The 27,319-nt window shown below is 46.1% G+C and overlaps 1 protein-coding gene and 1 long non-coding RNA gene across 5 annotated transcripts in view; one reads left to right on the forward strand and one right to left on the reverse strand.

Moving 5' to 3' along the window:
- The first annotated feature begins 1,198 nt into the window (after nucleotides 1-1,198).
- SMIM3 (small integral membrane protein 3) lies at nucleotides 1,199-20,419 on the forward strand. 4 transcript variants are annotated; one of them, XM_058720321.1, is made up of 2 exons: nucleotides 1,199-1,431; nucleotides 20,022-20,419. In XM_058720321.1, exon 2 carries the CDS (start codon nucleotides 20,033-20,035, stop codon nucleotides 20,213-20,215), a length of 183 nt encoding a protein of 60 aa, XP_058576304.1. In that variant the 5' UTR covers nucleotides 1,199-1,431; nucleotides 20,022-20,032; the 3' UTR covers nucleotides 20,216-20,419. The 4 variants fall into 4 exon arrangements, 3 of the variants coding, with proteins under 3 accessions (XP_058576304.1, XP_058576294.1, XP_058576286.1); XM_058720311.1 differs by lacking the exon at nucleotides 1,199-1,431 and adding an exon at nucleotides 1,712-1,848; XR_009259063.1 differs by lacking the exons at nucleotides 1,199-1,431; nucleotides 20,022-20,419 and adding exons at nucleotides 2,031-2,295; nucleotides 9,635-10,913.
- A 1,648-nt stretch (nucleotides 20,420-22,067) lies between these two features.
- Nucleotides 22,068-27,319, reverse strand: part of LOC131506604 (uncharacterized) — a 35,850-nt gene continuing 30,598 nt past the window's right edge. The window contains exons 5-6 of the long non-coding RNA XR_009259065.1: nucleotides 26,220-26,334; nucleotides 22,068-23,671 (exon numbers count right to left, since the gene is read on the reverse strand). This is a non-coding gene — a long non-coding RNA (uncharacterized LOC131506604). The remainder of the gene's footprint in view (nucleotides 23,672-26,219; nucleotides 26,335-27,319) is intronic.

Here is a 27,319-nt window from a genome sequence, read left to right on the forward strand (position 1 = left end):
GGTGGTTTTCCCTTTGGAGTACTTATAACTGAGGACCAAAGAAGTGAAATGTGAGTTTTGCCCTGATTTTTGCTGTAACAAAGCTTGCTACTGAAATTGGCTATCTTTTCCCTCCTACTACCCCAACAAGGCAGCCCTTATTCTTCTCTTCCAAAGCCCCCTTGGCAAAATCAGCCCAGCTGAGACATCAGAGCTAATGCAGTATGTTTTCCATAGGGCATTCAATTTTCTCTTTCTGCTTGCTTTTTGGGGGCCAGGGAAGACCATTATGAAAGATAATGATAGAGATATTGATAGGGGTGCCTGGATGGCTCAGTCGGCTGAGCATCTGACACTTAAAAAAATTTTTTTTTTCATGTTTGTTTATTTTTGAGAGAGACAGAGTGTGAGCCAGGGAGGGGCAGAGAGAGGGAGACACAGAATCTGACACAGGGTCCAGGCTCCGAGCTATCAGCACAGAGCCGGATGTGGGGCTCCAATTGACAAACGGTGAGACCATGATCTGAGCTGAAGTTGGACACTTAATGACTGAGCCATCCCGGTGCCCCCAGCAGCCTACTCTTGATTTCAGCTCAGGTCATGCTCCCAGGGTCGTGGGATCAAGCCTGGGTTGGGCTCCACACCAAGAGCGGAGCCTGCTTAAGATTCTCTCTCTGTGTCTCTCTGTCCGCCTTTCTCCCCTGCTCGTGCACACGCTCTCCCCTCTCTAAAATAAAAAATAAAGAAATAAAAAATAAAAAGAGATACGGATAGAGTACTAACGGGAAAGTCAGACTGAGCCCAGCTAGTGCTCGCTTCAGTCCTGGGCTTCTGCACCCTCCAGACGCCAGTGCTCACACAGGGCACATGAAATTACCAGGTGTCCACCCAAAAGAGTAGTCCCCTACCCCTTCCACTAACCAGAGAACACTTTGTATTAAATTGAGATTGTCCTCCTTTAGCATTTTTGTTTGTTTTCTTTCCACTGAGACTTTTGTATTAAACTATTCAGAATTGTGTGGTACTTGTTTTGTGTTGTTTGTGTTTGTTTTTAAAGATTCCACACTTCTCTTTTGATTAAAACATGTTGTTGGCTGACAATTCCTGGGGTTTTTGGCACAGCATTTCTCATGTCAACCCCCTTCATCCTCATTGTCTCCCCTCTAGACAACTGGCATCTGGTAGTGAGGATTTCGGTGTCATTTCTGCTGACCTCATCCCCAACCTACAGAAGACAGTCGGGGCTAAGTTCGGCACCCCCGCACCGTATCAGGTTCAGGCCCGAGGAAGGCAGAAGGGTTCTTACCATACCTATTGGGCAAAGGAAGAGACTGACCCACAACTGAGCTCCAAGACTCCTGGAGGTCACACTGATGGTCAAGGCCTGCGCTCCCGTGTTTCAGAGAGAGACGGAAGAGCGCTCGACTGCTGAATTTAAAGCCGGGTGCCAAGGTGGGACCGGGGTCCCTGTCCCTGGGTGCAGCACAAAGGCGGCGGGAGGCCGGAGAGCTGGCACTGTCCTGTGTGGAAGCTGGGCGGGGAGCTGGCAGGGCGCGGAGTCCTCTCAGAGGCCATGAGCACCTTGGATGGGGCCGTTTCACTGTTGTCACAAAAATGAGCAGGATGCTCAGAGGCGTGTCACAGCAGACAACCAACCAGCTCCACACCGGCGTCTAAGTCCGTCCTCACAGCAGGGCTGGGACGCAGGTGTTATTACCCCTCACTTGGCGAAGCCGCTGGGTACGGATCTTAAACTCCGCGCACCGCAGAGCAGGAGCTCTGAGTCCCCGCTCCTCCGTCCAAACCCATCGGCCAGACTTTCGCGTGTGTAGACTGCAGCGGGAAAGCATTCCGGAGGACGCGTTTCAGGTCGGCGCGACCCTCTCGGTTCACAGCAGGGAGAGCCGGGGCCCCGACGGGCGAGGCGATCGCGCCGGGCTGCGCGCCAGCGAGCGGAGGGGCTGGCGGGGAAGCAGCCTCCCCCGCGCCCCGTTTCTCCTCGGGCTCCGCGGGGGCGGGGCGGCGGCCGGGGGCCCGGGCTTTCCGGGGGCGGTCCCTGGCGGCCGTGCATTCCAGAGCCGCCGCGCGCAGCCCCGGGGCCCAGCCGCGCGTCCCGGCCGCTCCCGCGCGCTCCCGCCGCCGCGGCTCCGAGGGCCGGGCACGTGCCGCGCCGAGACCCCGGGGCCGGGCCGCCGCCCCTGCGAGCCCGTCCCGGCCGCCCACCCTTCCGCAGACCCGGCGCGATCCGGCTGCGGCAGGGGCGGGGTGGGGTGGGGGGCGCGGGCGTGCTCTCCAAGCAGCTCCGCGGATCCCGGGGTGAGTAGGGCCATCGGGTGTCGCGCGTGGGGCTCCCTTGTCGTGTGCTCCCTGCCCCAGCGCCCTCCCAACCGGCCTCCTTTCTTTGTGCCCTCTTTCCCCGCACTCCTTCCCCGTCATCACTTGTGCGTTCCCCTCTACTGCTTCTCTCGGCCCCTGAGTTCCAGCCACCGTGTCAGCGGACCGGGGGCCTTCGGGGGGGGGCCGCAGCTCGGGTGGGTGAGTCCAGCGGCGCGCCAGGCGGCTTCTCTCAAAGCCCCGCCTAGGAGGCGCCGGGAGATTGGAGTTGGGGGTGCTCCCCTGGTCCGTCACCAGCAATTTCACCATCCTGTCTCGAAGCCTTTCTTCTCCATCTGTGAAATGGAGAAAACATCCTTTGCGGACAGAAATCAAAGGAGAAAGGGGGGTGGGTGGGCAAAGTATCTGGGAGCGAAGCCTGCCTTCTAAGCTCCCTGCTCCTTCTCCTCCTGCCTCCGTCTTGGGACTTGGTTGTCCGGTTGTCCGCTCTCTTGCACCCCTTCTGTCCCCCCCCCCCCCCCCGCCACAAATTCCTTGAGGGTAGAGACTGTCTCTCCATGCCTCATCTCTGAGGCATCCTCAGTACTTGGCCCAGGGCCCGGCAAATAGGCGCTCAATCCTGTTTACTGAGTGGGAGAATGGGAGGTGTAAACCATAGAAACCTGTACAACTGTGGAAGGTTGTGATTCTGAGTGACCAGGCTGGACTCCCGTTCCCGCAGCTCCACCGTTTCTTGGCTCCTGGGGCCTCAGGAGTCGCCCATTTCTCTATAGATTCCTCAGAGCTCTAGGCTGGAGTAGGGAAAGCTGCTCAGTCATTCAGGTGTCAGAGATTCCTTGAACATCCGTTATGGTCTGCGGTACCACCGCAGTGGGTAAATGGGAAGGCTTGCGAATGCCCGAATGGGGCGGAAGGGTGGGGGTGGGGGTAGGAAGGACAGTTCTCTGGAAGTCAGAAGACGCTCTGCGTTACTTGATGATGCATTCTCCCCATCTGGACCTCACCCTTCCCATCTGTAAAATGAAGAAGTGGGGCATGGAACAGATGGGCGCCTACGGTTGAGCGTGATACGCTCTTGGGGTTAGTTATGCAGGCCACCCGCAGTCCCGTGAGCACGTGCAGGACGGCCCAGCTGAGATTCGGGACATCACATACTTCTGCAGTAACAACCGAAAAAGTTGAGGAGAAGCACTTTTCCATGCCAGGAGGGACCTCCTGTTTTCAGCTGTTCTGGGGCATGAATCGTGCCGCTGTATCAAAGCTTCCCAAGAGTGACTTCTCAGGGCGTCAGAACCGTGGGCTCCACTGCCCGAAAGGTCTGGGGATTCCCCGTCTCTTGCTAGCCTAAGAGTCACTGAGCTGCTGTGACGTGTTTGAGACATAAGCCAAATTAGAGACTTTGGGAGCCTAGTGTGGTTGGGTCACATATCAGGCCCAGGGGTGACAGACCAAGGGGATAGAGAGGCAGTCACAGTCGCAGTTGCTTTCCTATTTGTATTCTGATCCTTCTATGAAAAAGTGTGCTTCTGTTTCCTCTTTGTGGTTTAAATTTTTTTTTTTTTAACGTTTATTTATTTTTGAGACCGAGACAGAGCATGAACGGGGGAGAGGCAGAGAGAGAGGGAGACACAGAATCGGAAGCAGGCTCCAGGCTCCGAGCCATCAGCCCAGAGCCCGAGGCTGGGCCCGACCTCGAGGTCGTGACCTGTGTCGAACTCGGATGCTTAACCAACTGAGCCACCCAGGTGCCCCTCCTCTTTGTGGTTTAAAATGCCCAGGGGCGCCTGGGTGGATCAGCCAGTTAAGTGTCCTACTCGATTTCGGCTCGAGTCATGATCTTAAGGTTTGTGGGACTGACCCCTGCGCTGTCAGTGCAGAGTCTGCTTGGGGTTCTCTCTCTCCTCTGTGTCTCTGCCCCTCCCCCGCTCACTCACACGCTCTCCCCCCCCCTCAAAAATAAATAAGCGTTTAAAAAATATATACAAATAAAGGAAATGTCTCCAAGGAGAGAGAATCTTTATCTTGATTGATTTATCAAAGATAGACACAAGTACTTGTGCTCACAGTTTATAGGAGTAAATGTTGGTATTACCACATCCTGCAGACATCCGCCCTGATGGGCCAGGCAAGCCAAATGATGTAATAATAATCATACTTGACATTTATTGAGTGCTGACTGTGAGCCAGGCGTTATTATAAGCATTTTACTTGTGTTAATGCATTTAGTCTTTGACCATGATCCTATCAGGTAGGGACCACAATTATATTTACTTTGTAGTTGAGACTGAGGTCCAGAGAGAATAAGCAACTCACCCATGATCACAGAAGTAAGTGGTGCAGCTGTGGTTTGGACCCAGGCAGTTCGGTTCTGCGGTCTAAGCTTTGAACCTCATTGCAATGGGGGTGGGGGGTGGGGATTTGCATTCAGATCTTGCTTCTGTCATTTACTAGCAGGGTGACCTCAGGGATGTTAAGGAAGAAGCTGAAAGCCACTGTACCAGTCAGTCACCAGGGCCCTTGGTATCCTTCCAACTCATTTGGGAAACACGATGGTGTACGTCTAAGAGAAAAGGCTAAGAGGTAGCCAGGAGGCGGAACAGACCAGAACTATAACCGGCTAGCATACTGGACACCAGCAAACCAGATTCAGCAGCTACACTGTGTACTTTACATGGCTTCGTTGTAAATAGATCTAGTTTCCTTATTTTGTTGATTTGGCCTCCGACTGGCAGATTGGGCATGTGAATTGTTGGTGACCGACTACATAGGATCGGAGAACATAAGATGGAAGAGGAAGAAGGAAAGACAGGGAAAATGAAACTGGGATCCCCAAATTGGTTTCAAGCAGTGGTGGCACATATCTGGCATACCTGTCACTCCTCTGAATCCCCTGTCCCAGGCAGACATTGATAATCAAGACTTTGCACCAAATCCCTGTAGGGCTAGAGAATCCCCAGCTCAGTGCTCCGGACAGCTTCTACCAATTGATCGTGAAGCTTTCTTCTTGCTCTCCCAGATTTTCCGCTTCGTTCCTCTGGGGGAACGGCCAAGGAAGTAACCAATGGCAAAACAAGATACTTTTTTTCTTGGAGATACTTTTTTTTTTATTTTAACTTTTTTAAAGATTCATCTTCCCCACCCTTTGCTCCTTTCTATTTTTCCTATTATGGTCTTCAACCCAAGAGCATCCTGGCTCCGTGGCAGAGCTCTGGAGGAGGTAGGATGTCAGGAGAGCAGAGTGAGACTTTGAGAGCTGGCCAGACCCTTGGCGATTACCTTGACCACCCTTTCCGATTGACTGACAGGAAAAGGAGGCCCAGCTTGAAGGAGGAACTTAGGACCACACAATGAGTCCATTTTCTAACACTGTAACAAATAACCACAAATTTAGTGGCTTTAAAAAATCGAATGTATTGTATTACAGTTCTACAGGTCAGAAGCTGGTATGGGTCTTTCTAGAAGAAAATCAAGGCATCATTAGGCTGTGTCTCTTTGTAGAGTATTTAGGGGAGGGTCGGTTCCCTGCTTATTTGAGTTGTTGGCAGAATTCAGTTCCTGTGGGTGTAGGACCAAGGTCACTGTTGCCTTGCTGGCTGTCAGCTAGGGGCCATTCCTGCTTCCACAGGCCCCTGCACTCCTTGGCTCATAGCCTGTTTCCACGATCTTCAGAGTAAGCAACGGTGAGTCAAGTGCTTCTCATGCCATATTTCTCTGACCTTTCTACTTTCTTCTTCTCTTTTAAGGACTCAAGTGATGAGACTGGGCCCACCTGGGTGGTGCATGATACTCTGTCCACCTCAAAGCCTTTTAACCACGTCTGCAAAATCCCTTTGCTTCTGTTTTCATGACTGCCCTCTGAGTCATGCTTCCTTTTTCATATTCACGGTTCCAGGGACCAGGACATGGGCATCTTCGAGGGGCCATCATTCTGCCTGCTGTACACAGGGAAGCCCATTTTAGGAGAGTGCCTTGTTCCCAGCCACATAGCTTGGCAGGGGATTCAGACCACTCTGGTGCCCTTGCTGCTCTGTCACTACTCCCCCCGCCCTGCCAGCCCACTCCATGGAGAGTTTCCTTTGTCAGCCCGGCACAGAGCAGGCACTTAGTCACTGGCAAATAACCATGATGGATGGTGGAGGCTTAAGCAGGATGCTGTGGATTTGGCCTGGGCTTCTCTGCTGGCTCCCTCTTGGTTTCTAAGACTGTGATTGGCTGGGTCAGTTGGGTACGTGCAGTCTTGAATAGCCCTGGCTGCTTTCTGATCTCTTTGAAATATCCTGGTGTTTTTCCATTTTTCCAGCCCCAGAAGAGCAGATAAAAACTAAGGCAGGGCACAAGTCTTTACACTGTTAAGAATTTTGATGGAGAAAGAAGCCAGCTGGGTTAGAATGAGAACAGAGCACTCCTCAGGGGACCTCGGATCATTGGAGGACGTCTCTGATTTGATTCATTTCACATTTTTGATAGTTATGTGTTCTGCCCATTCCTTCTTCTGGCCCCTCTCTTTGGAACAAAAGATGGATTGGGTTGGTAAATGCTTGAGGCTATTACAGAAAGGGAGGAGAGCTGTCTCTAAGGGTGAATGTGAGTGAGGCTGGGATGGGCTCGCTGGAGTAGGCATGGGAAATCCTTTCCCCTTTTTATCAGCTCTCTGTCCTCTTCTGAGAACAGAGAAAGAAAGGTTCATACTGTGGACAGCCACTCCCCTACCCCCACACTCACCTCAGTGCCCAGCTTTGGAGCGCAGGGAACCTGATCTTGAGTTTGAGCTCCTCAGCCCAAGCAAGTCAGCAGGCGGGAATCCTACAGAACGTTATTCTGAAAGGTCAGTCCTCCTCTCTCCTCTGTCCAGTATGAGCAGGGAAGGCTGGGAAAGAAAGAGGCCCCCATTATCCTAAGTGTACAGAGAGCCCAGAAAATGATCAAGTCGGAGGATGCATTTTATTTTGCATTCCAGAGATGGGATTCTGACTTTTAAGGTCATTGGGGGTGAGAATCCTTTGTGGACAGCTGAGTTCTAACTAAGCTCAAATCTGGAGTTCTCCAGTCTGTCCGTATTCAGTCCTTCACCGATCTTAGATTTACTGGGCACTTACTGTGTGCCAGGGCCGGTGACAGGTACTGACGGTACAGCCATGCACAAGAGACAAGGCTTCTGCTCTCCTTGTGCCCTCATCTGAGTGAGCAAGGATGGCCCATAAAAGCAAACAAGCAGACAAACAAGCTAATTTTCGATTGTAAAAAGTGTACGAAGACAGTAAAACAAGGTGTGAGAGAATGGCTGCTGGGCAAGGGTGGATCCGGAATGGCTTTTCCAGAGAGGGGACATTTAAGTTGAGATCGTGGACACTGCTTTCTCTGTCTGGCCTAAGTGCTCCACTCTTCTTGGACATCACACCAGCTCCTCCGGAAGGGAGGGCCTTAGGAAGGAGTCTCCTAAACCGAGTGATGCTGGTAAGCCCCACGTCTACTCTCTGCAAACTGTCAGCCTCAGTGTTCACGTTCGGCGCGATGCCTGAAGAGATGGCCCCAGAGTCAGTGACCCAGAGCTGGGTCTCGCTGCCGGCTCTCTGGCCTCCGTGCTCAGAGCTCTGACAGTGCTGGCCTAACGCCACACCTGCAGGAAGCCACCTGCCTCTATCTGCTTTCTCTCCCACTTTGGGATAATTAAGCTTGCCTGCCAGCAGGAAGTCATTTCTTTTATTGCCTCCTTCCTCAGTGAACTCCTTGGTGGCAAAACCGGTTGGATAACCGCTGGCAATCCCTCAAAAGTGAACTGCCAGCTGCAGCTCAGATGTGCAGGGCACGCTTTTCCTGTGGAAGATCAAAGCCAGGACAGACGATCAAAAGCCATTTGCATACGAAACTATCACCGTGGTTTCTTAGATCAGCCTCAGAGCAGTCATGGTGCCCAAAGTAATGGTGGGGCCTCCGAACTCTCTTTTCAATTTAGGAGCTAATGCGGTGGGCCTTGCTTGGTTTAACACGTATGAACCCCCTTACTGTTTACCAGGCTTTGTCCGAAATACGTGCGTTATATGCATTAGCTCATTCAGATCCCACGGCATGCCAGTGAAGTAGCGGCTACCATTATTTACGACTATTTCCATTTTACAAATGAAACGGAAGCTTGTAAAGGTTAAGCCTCTTGCCAAAACCACTAGGACTACGTATGCACTCAACACACCATGGATCTTATCGCTTCCAGGCTTCGCTGATGTATCTGTTCATTTCTCTTTATTTCTTCCTTTTGAACACTACTTCTCTTCAAAGCCCACGTCAAAGTCCCCGTTCTTTGTAAAGTTTTCTCTTTTACTCAGACAAAAACAAAGGAATGAAGATGGACATTTTTTTCAGCATCATTCGTTTCAGGACTATATACACATTGTCTCGCTTTATCCTTGTGGAAGCAGGCTGCAATATAGTGCTTCCAATGTCCCTCTTTAAGAGAGGAGAAGACTGAAGCTTAGAGGTTTGAAATAACTTGTCCAAAGTCACCCTCTAATAAGGATGGAAAGCAGGATTCAAATCAAGATTGTCTCAACTCTCTACTTGTCTTTCCACTTCCTTCCTCTTCTCCATGAGCATGTGGTTTGTACTTTCAATGTAGCAAGCCCTGCTCTGCCTTGTATGGCAATTAGTAATGATAAGTAATGTCTTTTTCCTGCAGAAGACAGTAAGCTTCTTATGGGCAAACATCTCCGTCTCTGCACCCACTCCTCGATGCCCAGTGTTAATCACAGCGTCAGCAATGTTTATTGAATTGCTACACCACCAGTTTCAAGGTTGGACTGGAGGAATCCATCAGGTTAATCAACCATGTGACAGGTTAATCAATAATGTGACAGGGCTCCTGGGTAGTTCAGTCAGTTCGGCGTCGGACTTCGGCTCAGGTCATGAACTCGCCGTCTGTGGGTTCGAGCTCCGCGTCGGGCTCTGTGCTGACAGCTCGGAGACTGGAGCCTCCTTTGGATTCTGTGTCTCCCTCTCTCTCTGCCCCTCCCCCACTCATGCTCTGTCTCTATCTCTCTCAAAAATAAACATTAAAAAAATCAGTGTGGCTTAAGCATCTACCATCTTTGTTGATAAAGTGAAGACACATGCCAAGTCACAGATGCTAACAAATCCTGATTGAAGAGGGGGAGGCTCTTTGCTTAGGTCAGTGAGTCCCTACAGCCAGGAATAATCAGTCACGGAATGAACATTCGTGGAGTGCTTGTTGTGTGTCAGAACACTGCCAAGTACTATGTGTGGTTCTCTCATGGAATTCTAACCCTACAAGGCTGATACTGTTATTTGCCCATTTTTGTTTTGTTTTCAGCTGAGTAAATGGAAGCATTAGGAAGTTCAACTGATCCAGCATAGGTCAGCTAGAAAGTGGTAGAGCCAACCCAAGCCAACTGGCTCAGAGAGAGCCTGGGCTCTTAACACGGCAGTGTGAGTGGAAAGGAAAGAACTCCTGCTGTTTCCAAGTATTCCCTCCATTCTGATGCGCTCCCATTGCCCTACCAGAATCCGGAAGCTTGAGGCCCTGTTGACTTAAGAAACGTGTATTCAGTACCCATACCGCAGGGTAGAGAAGGGAAGGGAGGAGAATGAGCTGTGATGGGTGAAATCAGTGCTGGGGCAGAGCTGCGTCCAGACACGTTGTGCAGTCCTTCATCCTGTATGCACGGAGCTTTTTCCCACTTTGGTGGGATCTCCCACGACAAGATTCCAGTGCCTCTCCCTCTCTTCCCTGATGCTCTCATGGTGAGGAATACATACGTTACAGTCTTAGCCATTACCTTCTTCACTGGCTTTATTTGCCTCTGGGTCTTGAATCAAAGGGATGGAATGCAAAGGGTGGAACTGCATTCACTGATGATTCTGACCGGACTTGTTTTTGGTTGGGGCGCGCGCGTGTGTGTGTATGTGTGTGTGTGTGCACGCGTGCGCGCGTGTTTGGCCCTTGAAAACCATCTCACCTGCCTCACCTACTGTGATGTTGCCTAGGGCTCTGGGCCTCAAGGCCCCCAATGGCTTTAACACGGTGAAAAGTTAGAATCAAGAAGCCTGGCTGGCTGTCATTCTTCCTATCAGTTTGTTTCCTACCACCCCTTCTCCAGCCTGACTCCCCACTGTCTCCCAGCCCCCATCTCAAACAGGATAGTGATGGCATTGAAAAGAGCATGCGGGGGCACCTGGCTGGCTCAGTCGGTTGAGCGTCTGGCTCTTGATATGGGATCAAGTCTGGCATTAGACTCCAAGCTGAGTGTGGAGCCTGAGATTCTCTCTCTCTCTGTCCCCTCCCCTTCCCCCCAGATTCCACTTTCTCTCTCTCTCTTAAAAAAAAAAAAAAAAAAAAAAAAAAAAAAGAGCAGGCAGATCAGGAGGCCTGAGTTCTCCCTTCAGTCCCTTCAGCCCTTAACTTGGTAGATGACCTTGGGCAAGTCATTTCCTCCATCTGTAAAATGGAAGGTACACTATGTGGTTAAAGCTGGTTACTGTCTAAATTTTCTGTAGATTTCTAGAATACCATTACTTTGTAGAGGTTTTTTCTCCACAGAACAAACCCAGTAGGATATAGAACTGCAGTATTAGATTTCTATTGCTGCCTTGGGCGCCTGGGTGGCTCAGTCGGTTAAGCGTCCGACTTCAGGTCAGGTCACGATCTCGCGGTCCGCAAGTTCGAGCCCCGCGTCGGGCTCTGGGCTGATGGCTCAGAGCCTGGAGCTTGCTTCCGATTCTGTGTCTCCCTCTCTCTCTGCCCCTCCCCCATCCATGCTGTGTCTCTCTCTGTCTCAAAAATAAATAAACGTTAAAAAAAATTTTTTTAAGAAAAGATTTCTATTGCTGCCTTAACAAATTACCACAACTTTAGTGGCTTGAAAATACATTCACGATCTCATAGTTTTCATGGGTCAGGAGTCCAAACACAACTTTGCTGGGTCCTTGTAAAACTTCAATCAAGATGTCAGCCAAGTTGCATTTGCTTCTGAAGGATCTATTATGAAAGATTCATCTTGCAAGCTCATTCAGGTTGTTGGCAGATTTGTGTCTTGTAACTCAAGGTTGAACTCAAAGCAGTGAGTGTCTTTGACCTCAGGGAAGCTTCAGCCCTATTTTAAAGGATGTTCACCTGATTAAGTCAGGCCCACCCAGGATGATCTTTTTGATTACTTTTAAGTCAGGGGATCTGGAACCTTAACTACATCTGCAAAATCCCTTCACCTTGTTATGTGACCTAACCTGTTCCCAGGGGTAGCACCAGGGACTAGAGATTATGGGGGCCATCTTAGAATTCTTACCACAATTGCTTTATGGAAATATCCTCTTTACGGTTATGACTGAAACATACTAGAGCCAGCTTTCTGTTTTGTAAGTCAGGTCAAGTGACCTAATATATGAAATCCGTTCTAAAAGTTACCTATTCTTACACTAAAACTATGCTACTATGAACTTGTTTTTTAAACACAGTATATTGTGCTTCCCTTTATTCTCATGTAATTATCCTTAAAGTTATTTTCTTCCAATACCACTAAATGAATATATAGTATTATATAATTTGGAATTATATATAAAATATAGTATAATGTATTCCTCTTTCATATATATTCAATATTTATTATTATATTAAATATATTAATATATGAAAATTATTCCCAGAGGAAATAATTTAAATGTTAACTTTTTATATTTAATTAGTTTTGGTACTCTTTATTTGAAACCATATATTATAGAAAACTATTAGTTTAAGAAATCTTCTATATCCTCAGCCGATTTTAAAAAACTCTTTGTTCTACCAGTATTTGAGAGAATTGTGTTGAACTCCCACTTATAATTGTGGCTTCATCTGTTCGACCTTATAATTCTGAAATTAGGTACATAAAAATTAAAAATCTTTTTAACTTCTGGTGTCTCTAGTTCTACTTTTCGTCTAAAAGTCTACTTCCTCTGACAGTAAGATAGCTCTACTAGCTCACACAATTCATGAGTAGATAGTATTTCTTTTGTACCCTTTAACCTTTAACCTTTCTAAATCCCATGTGTCTCTTATGAAGAATATATATTTATATACATTTTTAATTTTTATGTATACTCCAATAGTTTTTGTTGGTTTAAGTTTAAATCTACTATCTTTCTGTGTACTTTCTATATGTCTCACGTATTCTGTTTTTTTCCTCCTTCCCTCATTTTCTCTGGAAGTTGTACACTCTTGCTACTTTTAAATGGCTGCCCTGGTCTCTCCAAGGGGCACCTGGGTGGCTCAGTCAGTTAAGCTTCCGACTTTGGCTCAGGTCATGATCTCACGGTTTGTGAGTTCAAGCCCCATGTCGGACTCTGTGCTGACAGCTCGGAGCCTGAAGCCTGCTTTGGATTCTGTGTCTCATTCTCTCTCTGCCTTCCCCCATTTGTGGTCTGTCTCTGTCTCTCAAAAATAAATAAATGTAAATGGCTGCACTAGGGATTACAATATACATCCTTGACTTAACAAAGTCTAATGTTATCTGGTTCTTTTGCCCTTTCCCAGGCTATGCAAGGAAGTCAGAATACTTTAATTTTATTGTTATATATTTGCTATTGTTTTTTATTTTTTAATTAAAAATTTTTTTAATGTTTATTTATTTTTGAGAGAGAGGGAGACAGAGCGCAAGCTGGGGGAGGGCAGAAAGCAGGATCCAGGCTGTGAGCTGTCAGCACAGAGCCAGATGTGGGGCTCGAACCCACGAGCTGTGAGATCATGACGTGAGCTGAAGTTGGATGCTTAACTGACTGAGCCACCCAGGAACCCTTATATATTTGCTATTGTTATTGCACATTTCAATTCTGTGTTTTTATTGGGTGAAAATATCTTCTTTCATCTTAATTCTTGTCAGTTATTTTTGCTTGGTGTTTTAAAGATATCGTCCTGCTGTTTTCTAGATTCCATGGTTTCTGTTGAAAAGCTAGATGTCAGTCTGATTGGTTTTCATATGAAGATAATCTGTCTTTTTTCTCTTTACCTGTGGTTTTCAGCAGATTTACTGTAATGTGCTTAACTATGAGTTTCTCTATTTATCCTGCTAGGATTTCGTAAGGCTTCCATAGTTTGTGAATTGCTGTCATTCATCAGCTTTGGGAAATTCTGTTATTACAGAAGCATTTTGGGTTTTTTTCTTTCTGATCTATTCTCTAGTTCACTAATATTTTTTTCACCTGTGTCTCATCTGCTGTTAAGCCTATTTGTTGAATTTTTATTTCTATTATTGTATTTTTCACTTCTAGTATTTCTGCTTGGCTCTTTAAAAAAAATCTGTTGTGTTTTTTCTTATAATTTCCAGATCTCTGTCAAAATTCTCAGTCTCCTTGAACATAGTAAGCAAGGTTATTTAAAGGTGTATCTGACAGACAACTCCACTATCTGTAGCCCTTGTAGATCTTTTTCTATTGTCTGTTGTTTCTGATTGCTCTGTTCTTGTCATCTTGTCTTTTTTCATTCCTGCTTACATTTGGTTATGCATTAGGCATTATATTTAATTAAAAAAATTTTTGAAGCCTATCGTGATGTTATCTCCTCTAGAGAGGATGTAGGTTTGCTTCTGCCCAGCACCTGGAGGTACTCGCAATGTGAAATAAACTTAATTCAATTTCAGGGACTGTGATGATTCAAACCTGGGTTGCAGTCTCTAGAATTGGCATACTTCTGGTTCACTCTTAGCACCAAGAATGCTTTTTGAGGTCCAACCTCAAAATGTAGGATTTTTGTTCTCCCTATCTGGGCAGTCTTGGATCCCTGAGTCTGTCAGAAACACTGCTTAGTCTCCATCCTCCACTAGGGGAAATGCTGTTTCAAATGCCAGGCTCGCCTCCCTGGATTTCTATCTGTTCCCAAATCTTAGGCTGGTTAATTCCCCATTATTTGTTACTTCTTAGTGCCTTGAGACAGATTTTCTTGGGGGGGGGGGGGTCCAATTTTTCCAGTTGTCCTCAGTTAGAGGTCAAAATGATCTAGTTTGCCATTACTGGAAGTGGAAATCCTGATCTTTTATAGTTTGCATATCTCTAAGTCCAGAATGCCTTTAGCTGAAAGTAATGAGTGTAGACTTAGGAGAGAGCTGTAGATCTGGCATATTCCATGTTCTTATTCCTGGGTCTGTGTGGAGGCTTTGAAAGTGAATACAGGGTCAGGAGGCCTGCGTTTGAATGCCATTTACTTTTCTTTATGAGTCACTAGCCAGTCAACCTCTCTTGGCTTTCATTTCCTCATCTGTAAAATAATATATCCTGCACAGGATTGTTGTGACGGTGAAATAAGTTAATGTGTGGGACAAGTCCCAACACAGTACTTACTTAGCAGTTCGTATTTGTTAAACAAATGCTGGCTTGTGTGAGCGTGTATTTGAGGAAATAAGAGGAAAGGTACTTAACTTCTCTGTGCTTCTTGGAATTAAATTTGGTCTTCTGAGTAAATAACAGTAATTCCTAAGAGAATATCTTTAGAAAAAAAATTTTTAAAGTTTATTTTTGAGAGAGAGAGCATGAGTGGGGGAGGAACAGAGAGAGAGGGAGACACAGAATCCAAAGCAGGCTCCAAGCTCTGAGATGTCAGCACAGAGCCCAATGCGGGGCTTGAACCCACGAACCGTGAGATCATGACCTGAGCCAAAGTCGGATGCTTAACCGACTGAGCCACCCAGGCACCGCTAAGAGAATATCTTGTATATAGCAAGTATGTGATGAATGAATGAGTGAATGAGTGAATGAATGAATGAACAAACGAACATCCTGGACACAGTTACTTGTCTTGATGGTGCTCAGCCAAACCAATATTGCCTCGTCAGAGAGGAGAGAGCCGTTTGCTGGGGAGTGAGTCTCTTGATTGAGGATAGATACGGCATAGATTAGTCACCTTGAATTTAGTTGTTCTAAAACTATGGACTTGCAGGAAATTTTGATCTATGAAACTTATATACATTTTGTTGGAACTAGAAAATCTGCCCTGTGATGGAATCGGCTGCAACAATGATTCTTTTTTTTTTTTTTCCCAAAAGACTTTCAGTTGCCTGTGCAAACTGGCCTCTCACAGGGCTGGTGGGGTAGGGCCCAGATGGCATCAGTGGCTGGTGATACCAGTGACTTCCTTGCTTGTCAGCTCAGGGTGGTGTTAACACAGTTTCTTAGACAAACTTATACTGAACATATGTCAAAGTTTATTTATTCCTTTAATGAGATAAATAGCAGATAAGGTATGCCAGTTTGAAATGACAGGAGTGTAGGCTTGACTGCTGTTTTACCTCCCGTGGCCATAAAAACATCACATTTTTATCTGTGATAAGGTTAAATTGGTGACATGAATGGTTTGGGCCATAGTCTGATATAACCCATTGATAAGAAACAACAAGTAATATATCTGTAAAGTAAATGATAAGCAGATTGATCTACGGTTACTAATTAGACATACCAAGAAACAGGGTTTTAGGCACTCACAAGGAGCCATGCACCCGGATGCCAGATAGAGGTCAAACAGAAGTCAGCCAGCAGAAGCTTGGAGTCCTGCTTTTTCTCAAGCAAATTCTTCCAGCATGCCATTAAAGATGCTGAACATATGGTTTGTGTAGTTCTTATTTGGGGGACAAAGTTTTTCTTTCGCAGTGGGGAGAGGTAGAAGCAACCCAAACCCCTGTTCTATGGGAAGAAATAGCCCATCGGGGACACGTGTTTGAAGACTGAGAAGGTTGAAACAGGGAAAGAGAGCTCCCTGTGTCCTCTGATGCCTGGCCAAGTTCATGGCCAGACTTAGAGGCCTGGAACAACAGCTCTGGGAAGGCCCTTGGAGAATATCACAGCCTGTGGTTTCCAGATTGTGTTTTGTGGAGCCCAAAGGATCAAGGGGAAGCTGAACAGCTGTGCTGTAGCAAGTGAACATGCTGTGCTACTTTTTTGGGATACCAAAAAAGTACCTGGGAAAATTAGTTTTATGTGTTATGGTTTAATGTTGCTTTTAGTTTGAGTTGTATGTGTGAAGGGGATGGGCACCCTAATCTCCAGTGCTCAGGGCCTCTAAGGATATTTATCCAGCCTCGCTATCTGGGTGGGACCCCAAAACCCTTGTCTCGTCCCTCCTTGGCATTCTGGAGCAGCTCTGCTTTTATCTGTTTTTGTGATCAGGGTTTTAAATCATGTCACGTGTGGAAGAGTAATATGGGTACAGTCTTGGGTACAGGTTACAGAAAAAGTTTCCTTTGTTTATCTACTTGTTCTATCCTGTTTTTTTGTGTGTTGTGTCTTGATCAGATTTATATCTTTGAATGATTATTCTGGAAGAGGGTGGGGTTGAAGGTGGGGAAAGACCCGTGGACCTCAGTTTTGCCATCTGTGAAATACTGCTGGCTGTAGCTTCCATGATTCGTGGTTGTGAATGAGCCCTGAAGCTAGATTCCTGTAAATGACAGGTTTTCCTTATGAGAAACAGCCAGGGAGATTATTCCTGGCATTTGGAGTCACAGAAACTGTTTGATGTTAATGGGTTTACCAGAAAGGGCTTTCGTGGGGTTCCTTTGGCTCAGGGCAAGCTAGCTGTTGATGTAATCAGGAGACCACAAAGAATGATTTCTGCCGCCTCCGTCCTTCTTTAACAGTGTGCGTCTCCTGTGATTCATGCTTCTGTGCCTTGGACTTGGGAGAAAGTAACCACATTTCCAAGGCTGAGGCAGGGCCAGGCTGTGCCTCTCCGTCCTTGGCAAGCCCCAGCCTGATAATCCTGGTGTCCTGGGGAGCCTTGCCAGAGCCTTCTCCTTCATCCTGGACCTTACCCAGGTCTGGTAAGACTGGCTACAGAGCACCTAGGAATCAGTTCCCACATCACAGTGCTGGAGAGCATCATAGCAGCCTTAGAGATCGGTGGGTTCAGGGTTCCCAAACCTGGGTGCATATTGGGGAAAAAAAAGCCCCCTCCTGTCCCCTCTTGAGTCTAATTCAGTAAGTCTATAATGGGACCCAGGAATTAGTGTTTTTTTATACTGTCCTATGGTGGTGCTCACTTAGCTTGGTATAGGGCATTTGGTAACCACTGATCTAGGCTCATCCTTGAATTTTGTTGGACTTGAAAAATTTATTTATTTATTTATTTATTTATTTATTTATTTTTCAACGTTTTTTATTTATTTTTGGGACAGAGAGAGACAGAGCATGAACGGGGGAGGGGCAGAGAGAGAGGGAGACACAGAATCGGAAACAGGCTCCAGGCTCTGAGCCATCAGCCCAGAGCCTGACGCGGGGCTCGAACTCACGGACCGCGAGATCGTGACCTGGCTGAAGTCGGACGCTTAACTGACTGCGCCACCCAGGTGCCCCGGACTTGAAAATTTTTAATACAGAGAACTATAAAGAAAAAAGTCCATTTCCCCCTCAATCCAGCGGACTTCAGAAAATCAAATGTGAGACATGCTCATGTTTACAATATTCAAACAGCATGAAAACATGAAGAATGAAAAGCAAAAGCTTCTCCTACTCCTAGTCCAGCCCCCCTGGTAGTCACTACTAGCACTTTCTTTGGATTCTGCTCATAAATGATTTTGCTTTTATGTATCACCACCTATATATCTACTTAATTCTACAAAATCTGAGCCAGGGGAATAATCCTATACACATTATTCTGTACTTCACTTTTTTTTTTCTATGTAAACTATTCAGAACTCACCATAGATCATCATTCTTTGTAACAATAACTATTAAATAAGTTAATATTTGTAGCACACTTGGAACAATGCTTGGTGAGTAACAAGGACTACGTATTTGTTAGATGAATGAAAACCACTGCATGGTATTCTAGTATATGGATATATTCTATTTTACTGTTTATGGACACTTGTTGCATTAGTTGCTGTAACAAACAATGCGGAAATGAACATCCTTGTGTGTAAATCCTGGGGACTCTGCCTCGGATATGGCAATCAGTACCTTTCCTAGAGGGGCAACAGTGGGCATGAATCCAAAGGCATTGGAAAGGAAAAGCTACTGATTAGGAGAAAGCAGGAAATTGGACTGGAATTGGAAATTTTGCCTGGGACCTAAAATCACAGAAATAATAGATCTCAGATCTAGAAGGAACCATAGGAGAGTGTTTGTTCCAGCCTGTGCCCTCTGGGCAGGGAATGTGTGATATATGTGGTTCCCAAGTTATACAGTGAGCCCTGGGGAGCCACGGTGAACTCATTGGAAAAGTGGGGGGGGGGGGGCGACTGTGGGATCTTTTAATTAATTTCAGATAGGAATATTGATATTTGACATCTCTCAGACTCTGTAAAAATGACTAGCTCAAGACAGTTTACAGTTTCACGTTAACCTTACTGCATTCCTTTTGGCGATGTTGTATTTTGTGAAGCTGAGTTTTTGGCTGTTGCCACGATACAGCAAGTTCTGCACACACATGAATGTGGAATGGGACTGGTCATGGCATTGTCGACTCTGGCTCCAGAGTCTGAAAAGTTGTGCGTCTAACCATTGCCCACCCTCCATGAGTAAGCAGCTGGCTAAGGATGAAATAAAACTATTTTTTCCTTTCCATTTGTGTGTACAATGTTTTTCAAACAGCTACTAATTTGTTAGGATATAAATGCTTACTGAAGTGTTTGGACCTGACTACTAAACGTACTAAATGCAACTGCTAGGTATTTCTTTCGGCCTGGAGAGCTGTGAAATAATTACTTAAGGGTGCTGTGAATTGAAAAAGTTTGGGAACAACTGATTTACATCTTATCCATCAGAACTCTTTTAGCTGTGAGAGAAGCCAAACTGACTCCGGCTTAAAACAGGGAATTATTCGCTTCTGTGTAGGGGTGGGGCTGGGAACGGGGAGAGGGGGGCATGTCCAGGGTTGCACATGGAGTCAGAGTGTGCTGGGTTCAGGTCCTGAAGGTTCCATTTCTCCTTCCATCTCTAAGACAGGCTCTCTACACGTGGGTGACACAGGCCACCCCGTCCTTTCCAGACTCACAACCTTTTGGTTTAGCAATCCCCAGCAGAAAGAATCATCTTTCCCAATAGCTTGCACATGAAAGCCCTGGGAGCTGGGCTGGGCCACTTGTCCACTTGAGGCTATGATTTGTGATGGCCAAACCTAGATCACGTATCTGCCCCTGTGCTCACGCGAACACCCTAACTAAACCACACTGCATAGGTAGGGTCTCCACAGAAAAGATCAGGTTTTGGTAAGAGGAGAACAAGAGAAGGCATTTTAACAGATGGGACAGACCAGCGGTGTGACAGTTTATTAGTTAAACATGACTCTGGAGGGCACCTTTTGGGATGAGCACTGGGTGTTGTATGGAAACCAATTTGACAATAAATTTCCTATAAAAAAATAAAATAAAATAAAATAAAATAAACATGACTCTGGAGTCCCACCCATCTAGCTTCACTTCCTTGGGAAAATTAACCACATTTACATCTGTAAAGGTTTTAGAGTCATCATCTGTAAAGTGGAAATAACTGGCGATCAAGTCCAAGAAATAAAGGATGACTGTAATAGTCCCCATCGCATGGAGCTGGTGGTTGAAGGGAGGACTCAATGGGTTAATACACATAAAGTGCCCAGTGCTGGGCCTGGCACATAGGAAGCACTTGGTAAATGAGGCCATTATTATTGATCAGACTACCTTAATGAGCACACAGCTGGTAAGTGACCCAAGCTTCCGACTCCTGGAGAGGGTACAAAATAGTGATTTCTTCTTTCCTGTCTGTTGCAGAGTGAAGCAGCATGGATGCCGTCAGCCAGGTCCCCATGGAGGCTGTGCTCCCCAAGCACATCCTGGATATCTGGGTCATTGTCCTCATCATACTGGCCACCATTGTCATCATGACCTCTTTGTTACTGTGCCCGGCCACTGCGGTCATTATCTATCGCATGAGGACTCATCCTGTCCTCAATGGGGCTGTGTGAGAACCTCCCAAGAAGGGCAGTGAGGGATGTGGATGGTGTCCCCTCCCCCAGCCTCTTCCTTCTCAGAAAAGCGATGGGACGGGCTTTGCTGTGTGGACTCAGGAGCTTGATATGTGAGAGGAGATCCGAGTTCTTGTTTGGATTTTGCCACTGGCCAGCTGTGTGAGTTCAGTCAAGGGACCTAATTCTGTGGGTTCCCGGTTCCTTTTATTTTTTTTTTTTTTTTTTTTTTTTTTTTTCAATGTTTTTTATTTATTTTTGGGACAGAGAGAGACAGAGCATGAACGGGGGAGGGGCAGAGAGAGAGGGAGACACAGAATCGGAAACAGGCTCCAGGCTCCGAGCCATCAGCCCAGAGCCTGACGCGGGGCTCGAACTCACGGACCGCGAGATCGTGACCTGGCTGAAGTCGGACGCTTAACCGACTGCGCCACCCAGGCGCCCCTACCGGTTCCTTTTAAATGGGGGTCATGATCCCTGCCCTTCCTACCTCATGGGGTTGTAAGAACCGATGAGTTGGTGGAGGTTACGGCTGTTTGCGATAGTGAGCAGCAAAGCCACCATGGATGTACAGGTGTCACTGCTGAATGCTGAGAAGCTTTGAAGAACCAAACAACCTAATTACTGATGGTGGCCTTCAAGGTGGTGAGGGAGACACTGGGGGCAGAGCAGCCTTTGCCAGTGCCCCTCAGTTCAAACCAAGCAAAGGCACCCTATCCGCATTCCAAGGGGCCAGCGGCACTTTGGTTCACAGCATTTTCTTTGCTGTGCCCCTCTCTCACGTTATGTAATTTGGAAGGAACTGAGCACGGCAGGGGAAGGGAGATGGGTTGAACTTCCCAGGACGTCTGTGCCAGAATGTCAACAGTCAGGAGGGCTCTGCCATTTCTTGGCAATGCCAAGGGACCTGGGGTGACAGGCTTCTTTCTGCATTGGAGTCTCAGCGCTGCAATAGTCGAGCACTGCGGGAAAACACAGGGTGGTCGAGTTCCCTGGCCAGCTTTCATGATCTCCAGCCCCCACCCGCTTGTGTGCCCACACTTGAGAAATGTCCCCCCACCCCAGCACCTGCTATCATCAGCTCCGTGGTATAAAGTGCATGCCCTTCCCTCCCTCCCACCAGCACTGCAACCAATCTAAGCTACAGATTTTAAGAGATGTTCCCGGGACTTTTGGAACTAACTTAAAACAACGGTGGTTATTTTAGATGCTATGGTCTATATTTATATAGATTTCTGGACTGCTCAAGCTCTTTGACCAAAATCAACGACATCTTGGGATTTATTAAATTATGTAATAGCACAGACATCAGAATATTGTGTGGAAGTAGTGCCTTTACTTTGGTCTGATTTCGTTGATGTACACAACCAATTTCCAATAAAGTGCTAGAATGAGCATGTCTGCAGTCTTTCTTTAGAGAGCACTTATTAAGCCCAGGAACTCAGGTAAAAGGGCTCCACTGAATTTATGGGCCTTAGAGACAATTTGAATGTAGGAACCGAAAAGGGAAAGAGAAGAATCCATTCGAATCCCAGGATTCTAGCTTTAGCAAGTGGGTAGTTGTACAGTTGACATAGACATCTAGGACGCAGGGGGAAGAACACATTTTTTAAGTGATGGATTTCATATTAGACATGTTGAGTTTGAGTTGCTTGTGCTTCAGTTGGCCACGTTCAGGATGCACCTGGAAACCTGGGTCTGTCCTTTGGGAAAGATTGTATGGCTGGAGTTATCCTTTGGGGGATTATCTGCACGTGGTGGTAGATATACACACAAGTGGACAGGACCACCGAGGCAGAGAACACAGACTGAGGGCAGTGAGGTGCTAAATGCAGAATTTGGCAATCACCACATAGGAGTGGAAGGGGGCTGGGAGGTGAGGGGGAGACAAAGCAAGGGGATTGGAAAGGTCATGTGCCGAGAGGCGATATGAGAGGGATGCAGTTGTGAGGTAAGGAATGAGTGGGAGGTGAGGAAGTGGAAACAGAAAGACAACTCTTTCCAGGAATTTGCAACATAGAGGTAAGAGAGGAGGGTTCGGGGGGGCGGGGGTGGGATGGTCAAGGGGGATAGATATATAAGATTCTGATTGGTTTGCTCAGCATCTCTCCCAAATTTTGCTTTTCTTTTCTTTTCCCCTAAGATGCCTTCCGGGGTCACAGAAGCTGGAAAGTGAGAAACGACATTGAACGCGAACACTATATCTCCCTCGTTAAACTGTGGCCAGAGATTCAGAAGTGATTTCGGTTTTGCTAATCAGATGCACACATGTGAGGTTTCTGTTTGGGACCTGGTTAGGTTGGAGAGATCCCACAGGCTGTGAAGCATCCACCGTCCAACTGTCAGTCTATAGGTGTGCACATGAGATAGAGCCAAGAGTTCTGCATTTTTAATGCAGTGCCCCATCCTTTGAGAGATATAGTACTAAAGTATCTGGGAACTTTGTTGCATCGTGACAGCTGTCTAAAACTTAAACCTTCTCCTAACTGCTTGCTGGAGGAAAAACTTGGAACATTTTGTGATTGATAAGCCTAGGATCAGTCTTGTGCAATTCAAGTCTACGGGAAGCAGTACACTGGGGATTGCTGGCTGGATGTGGGGCGTAGGCTCTAGCCTTTCTGAGTCTGATTCCTGGTTTGTAAAGTGAAGGGCATCAGAATTTAAAAAAAAAAAAAAATCATGCTATGGTTTTAGGATAAAGGAGTGCAAATAAAAACTTTTTAGGCAGTCCACCAGATGGCGATACAGCTATTTTTATCAAGTGGAGCCCTTAGCTCACAGAAGTTTCCAGCCAATCCTAGTTCCTAGCAGCTCAGCATTTTATTTTTACAGTTCTGGTTTCAGTGACTCTGAAGGTAATTTAGGGATCATCCAGTCCAACCTCTCCTATAATGAAGGAATCCCCTCTTTAATAGTAGGGTTGCCACGTGTTGCCTCTTCAGTATCCTAGTGTTGACCTCCTGGGACAGGTTCACCCAGGGTCCTGCTCCACACTTACTGAGAATCCCTGGAAAAAGGTCTTGAGTATGTGTTTTGTAAAAACAAGCTCCCTGGGTGATCAGTGAGCAGGTTAAAAGTGGAGAACCACATGTCAGTGGAAAGGAGTCCACTTCTTGCTGAAACCACTCCTTGTCAGCTGTTGAGTTAAAATTCTTCCTTCAGTAAGAGGGAAGTCAGGCCTTGGGATGACAGCTCTGCCCTCTTGGGGCCACCCTGAAGAGATCAACTTCCTTTTCCTCAGGACAACTTCTGAGCATTGCAAAGATGGCTGTCATGACTTACCTCAGCCCACCATCTTGTCTGGGTGGGGAAATTCACACTTTGCATTACATGGTGGCCACTGTCCTCCCTCCCTCCTTTTCCAGGAGCAAGGGCCTGAAGAATCTTGGCTTCACTATGCATTTGTTTTCCGACTGTGGCCAAGTTAACAAACTCTTTGAGTCTCAATTTCCTCATCTGTAAAATACAGGATTGTTGAGTATTAAATGAGGTCACAATTGCAAGGTGACATGGTCAAATACACGAATGCTCAATACGTGTAATCTATTACTAGTGAGTCCCAGTTTCTTCATCTGAAAAATGGTGATGACAGCTACTTCTGAGTGTGGGAAGGATTCCATGAGATTAAAAAGTAATGAATTTGGCCAGTGCCTGATTCATGGGAGTCTCTCAATAATGGTAACTATAAGATGGCCAATAATGCAAAAATACCAAAGGCCTAATGGGGCTGGATTCTTAAATTGCCAGCTACCCTAGTGAGATGAGCAGAAGACTTCCCCGCTGGCATCCTGTAGGATTGGCACTAAATTCATGGAGGGCCTCGAACAAGTATAAAAGTCCTACCTCTTCTATATTAACCTCCTTGAAAAATGATTTCATAAGTAATTCACCATTTTTTTTAATGTTTATTTATATTTGAGAGAGAGAGAGGACAGAGCAGGAGTGGGGAGGGCAGGAAGAGAGGGAAACATGGAATCCAAAGCAGGCTCCAGGCTCTGAGCTGTCAGCACAGAGCCCAATGTGGGGCTCAAACTCAGAGTGTGAGATCATGACCTGAGCTGAAGTTGGATACTTAACTGAGCCACCCAGGCGCCCCTAATTCACATTTAATGAAACACAAAATTTTCTACTTTTAAGTTTTAATTCTTCACAGAAATCGCTTTCTATACTTTTAAGTAAAAAAAAAAAAAAAATTGGGGCGCCTGGGTGGCTCAGTCGGTTAAGCGTCTGACTTCAGCTCAGGTCACGATCTCGTGGTCCATTAGTTTGAGCCCCGCATCGGGCTCTGGGCTGATGGCTCAGAGCCTGGAGCCTGTTTTGGATTCTGTGTCTCCCTCTCTCTCTGCCCCTCCCCCGTTCATGCTCTGTCTCTCTGTTTCAAAAATAAATAAACGTTAAAAAAAATTTTTTTTTAAATTAAAAATCTTTCAATAAGATAAAACTTTCATCAGGTTTTTACATGATTCTTGCTAAAGAGAGAATGGAAAGAGGGTTATGAAATGAAATGATGATGATAAAATTTTGAAACCCTTAATTCCCAAAGTTGAAGTAACTTTTAAACTGTCCAAATCACACAAAGAATTTAATTGAGGTGTATGAGAGGCTCATCAGTTCCCATAGAGATTTACATGCTAGAAAACAGTTTCTGGGGGTGCCCTGAGTGGCTCAGCCGGTTGAGCATCTGACTCTTGATCTTGGCTCGGGTCATGATGTCACAGTTTGTGGGATCGAGCCCTGTGTTGGGCTCCGTGCTGAAGCCCAACGGAGCCTGCTTTAGGATTCTCTCTCTCTCTTCCTCTCTCTCTGCCCCTCCCCTGCTCACACTTGCACTCTCTCTCTCTCAAAATAAATAAACTTTAAAGAAAAAGAAAAAAGTTTCTGTGTTAGCAGGTTTCTAATAACATTACTTGTCAAAATCCAGAAAGTTAGTATATATATTTAAATTTGGACAGCTACCATTATACAGTGAATTGTCTGTATGTACAAACTTCCAGTCAAGCAGACTGAATTCCATCTGGCTCCACCAGCATGCTCTGTTTGTTGAAAAGAGCTGTCTCAGTGTCTTGCCGCCCTCGTTTGTAAAAGGGGAGATCATACTTATCTCTGTGGTGCTGCTGGGATTAAGCAAGACTCCACGTCTAAAATATTTACAGAGAGCCTGGCTCACAGGAAGTACTCGATGCTGATATGTTACCTAAAAATGAAGGAGGGTCATTAGCTTTGTTAAAGAATACAGATACGGGTGGGGCAAGTCTGCTGCATTGGTCTTGCTAGAACGGTTTCACCCAAACACCTCAGAAATGTTCCCAGGGCCCCTGCAGGAGAGCAGAAAGAATGAAAGGGTGTCTGACAGTTCAGTTCTGGGAGTGTTCACCCAGAGATAGCGTCAGATCCCACAAGTAAAAGGCTCAGTTACCTGTGCTTCTGACCTATGGCTACAAATTGGGAGGTTCCAGCAACCCCTCTCCAACTTAGGATGCCATTGTCAAGTCCAGGTTGTTACGGGTACTTCTAACTGGCCATAAATCAGAGGTTCCCGAGATCTCCTCCTTGGGTTCCATTAATTTGCTAGAGTAGCTCATGGAACTCAGAAAAACCTGTTTACTCACTAGATTACTGACTTATTACAATGGATATCAAAGGATACGAATCAATAGCCAGACAGAGAGAAACATAGAGTAAGGCCCTGAACAAAGGAGCTCCTATCCTTGTAGAGTTTGGGGCCTGGCATCGTGGCACATGGAAACCCTATGGACCCCTTCTTTTTAGGTTTTTAGGCAGGCTTCATTACATAGGCATAATTGAATAAATCATTGATCATTGGTGATTGGTTCAACCTCCAACCCTTCTTCCCTCCCTGGCAATCAGGAGGCTGGGGTGGGATTGATGGTTGGTTTCCCTGGCAACCAGCCCCATCCTTACATGCCCTCCAAGTCACCTCACTGACACAAATCCAGCTGTGGTGAAAAAGGGCTTGTTACGAATAATAAGACACCCATTTCACCTCTACGGCTCTGAAGCAATTTCAGGAACTGAGGCCAAGAGACCAAATATGATGACAAAAGATGCTCCCAGTGCTCTTATCACTCAGGAAATTCCAAGGAACCTTGAGCCAGGAACTGTGGCCAATGAACACATATATATGAGGAAGAGATTTTGGTCATCTGAATGACCAATTATATTTTTATAAATTTCAATATCACAACAGCTAAACAGTCTAAGGAGGAATTAGAAAATAACACAAAAATCTAATTCAAATAACTATTATCCTCATATTCTTTTTATACATTTTTCTTTAAATTATTTTACTGCAATGATCAAGCCTTTCTTCTCAGATTTGTGTCTTTAGTGATGTTAACAACAACAACAACAATACCCGGGCGCCTGGGTGGCTCAGTTGGTGGAGCGTCTGACTTCAGCTCAGGTCATGATCTTGCAGTCTGTGAGTTCGAGCCCCACGTTGGGCTCTGTGCTGACAGCTCAGAGCCTGGAGCCTATTTCGGATTCTGTGCCTCCCTCTCGCTCTGCTCCTCCCCTGCTCACACTCTGTCTGTCTGTCTCTCTCTCTCAAAAATAAACACTAATTTTTTTAAAATCCAAATTATAATATGACTGTACAATAAAAGTTTAGTAATGGTTGGAACTCAGTGTTGATGACATGAAGACACATGATAAATGCAAAGAGAATAAAACATAGTTTTTACCAAAAAATAGTTTTCATAATTTTTCATTTCAACAAAAGATTTCATAACGAGGGATATATTCCTTATGAACTTTTTTTTAATGTTTGTTTATTTTTGAGAGAGAGAGAGACAGACAGACAGAAGGTGAGCAGGGGAGGGGCAGAGAGAGAGAAGGAGACACAGAATCTGAAGCAGGCTCCAGGCTCTGAGCTGTCAGCATAGCTGAGATCATGACCTGAGCTGAAGTCGGATGTTTAACCGACTGAGCCACCCAGGTGTCCCAATTCCTTATGAACGTCTGAATTGTTATTAGTGCCTCTACTGGGGTTCTATATACTTCTATTTGCCTTTCCTCAAGATTTGAACCTCAGAAGATATATTGTTGCTATTGTTAAAAAAGTCCAATATGAATGCTCTTGTC

This window comes from Neofelis nebulosa, chromosome 1, assembly GCF_028018385.1.
Source record: "Neofelis nebulosa isolate mNeoNeb1 chromosome 1, mNeoNeb1.pri, whole genome shotgun sequence".
NCBI lineage: Eukaryota > Metazoa > Chordata > Mammalia > Carnivora > Felidae > Neofelis > Neofelis nebulosa.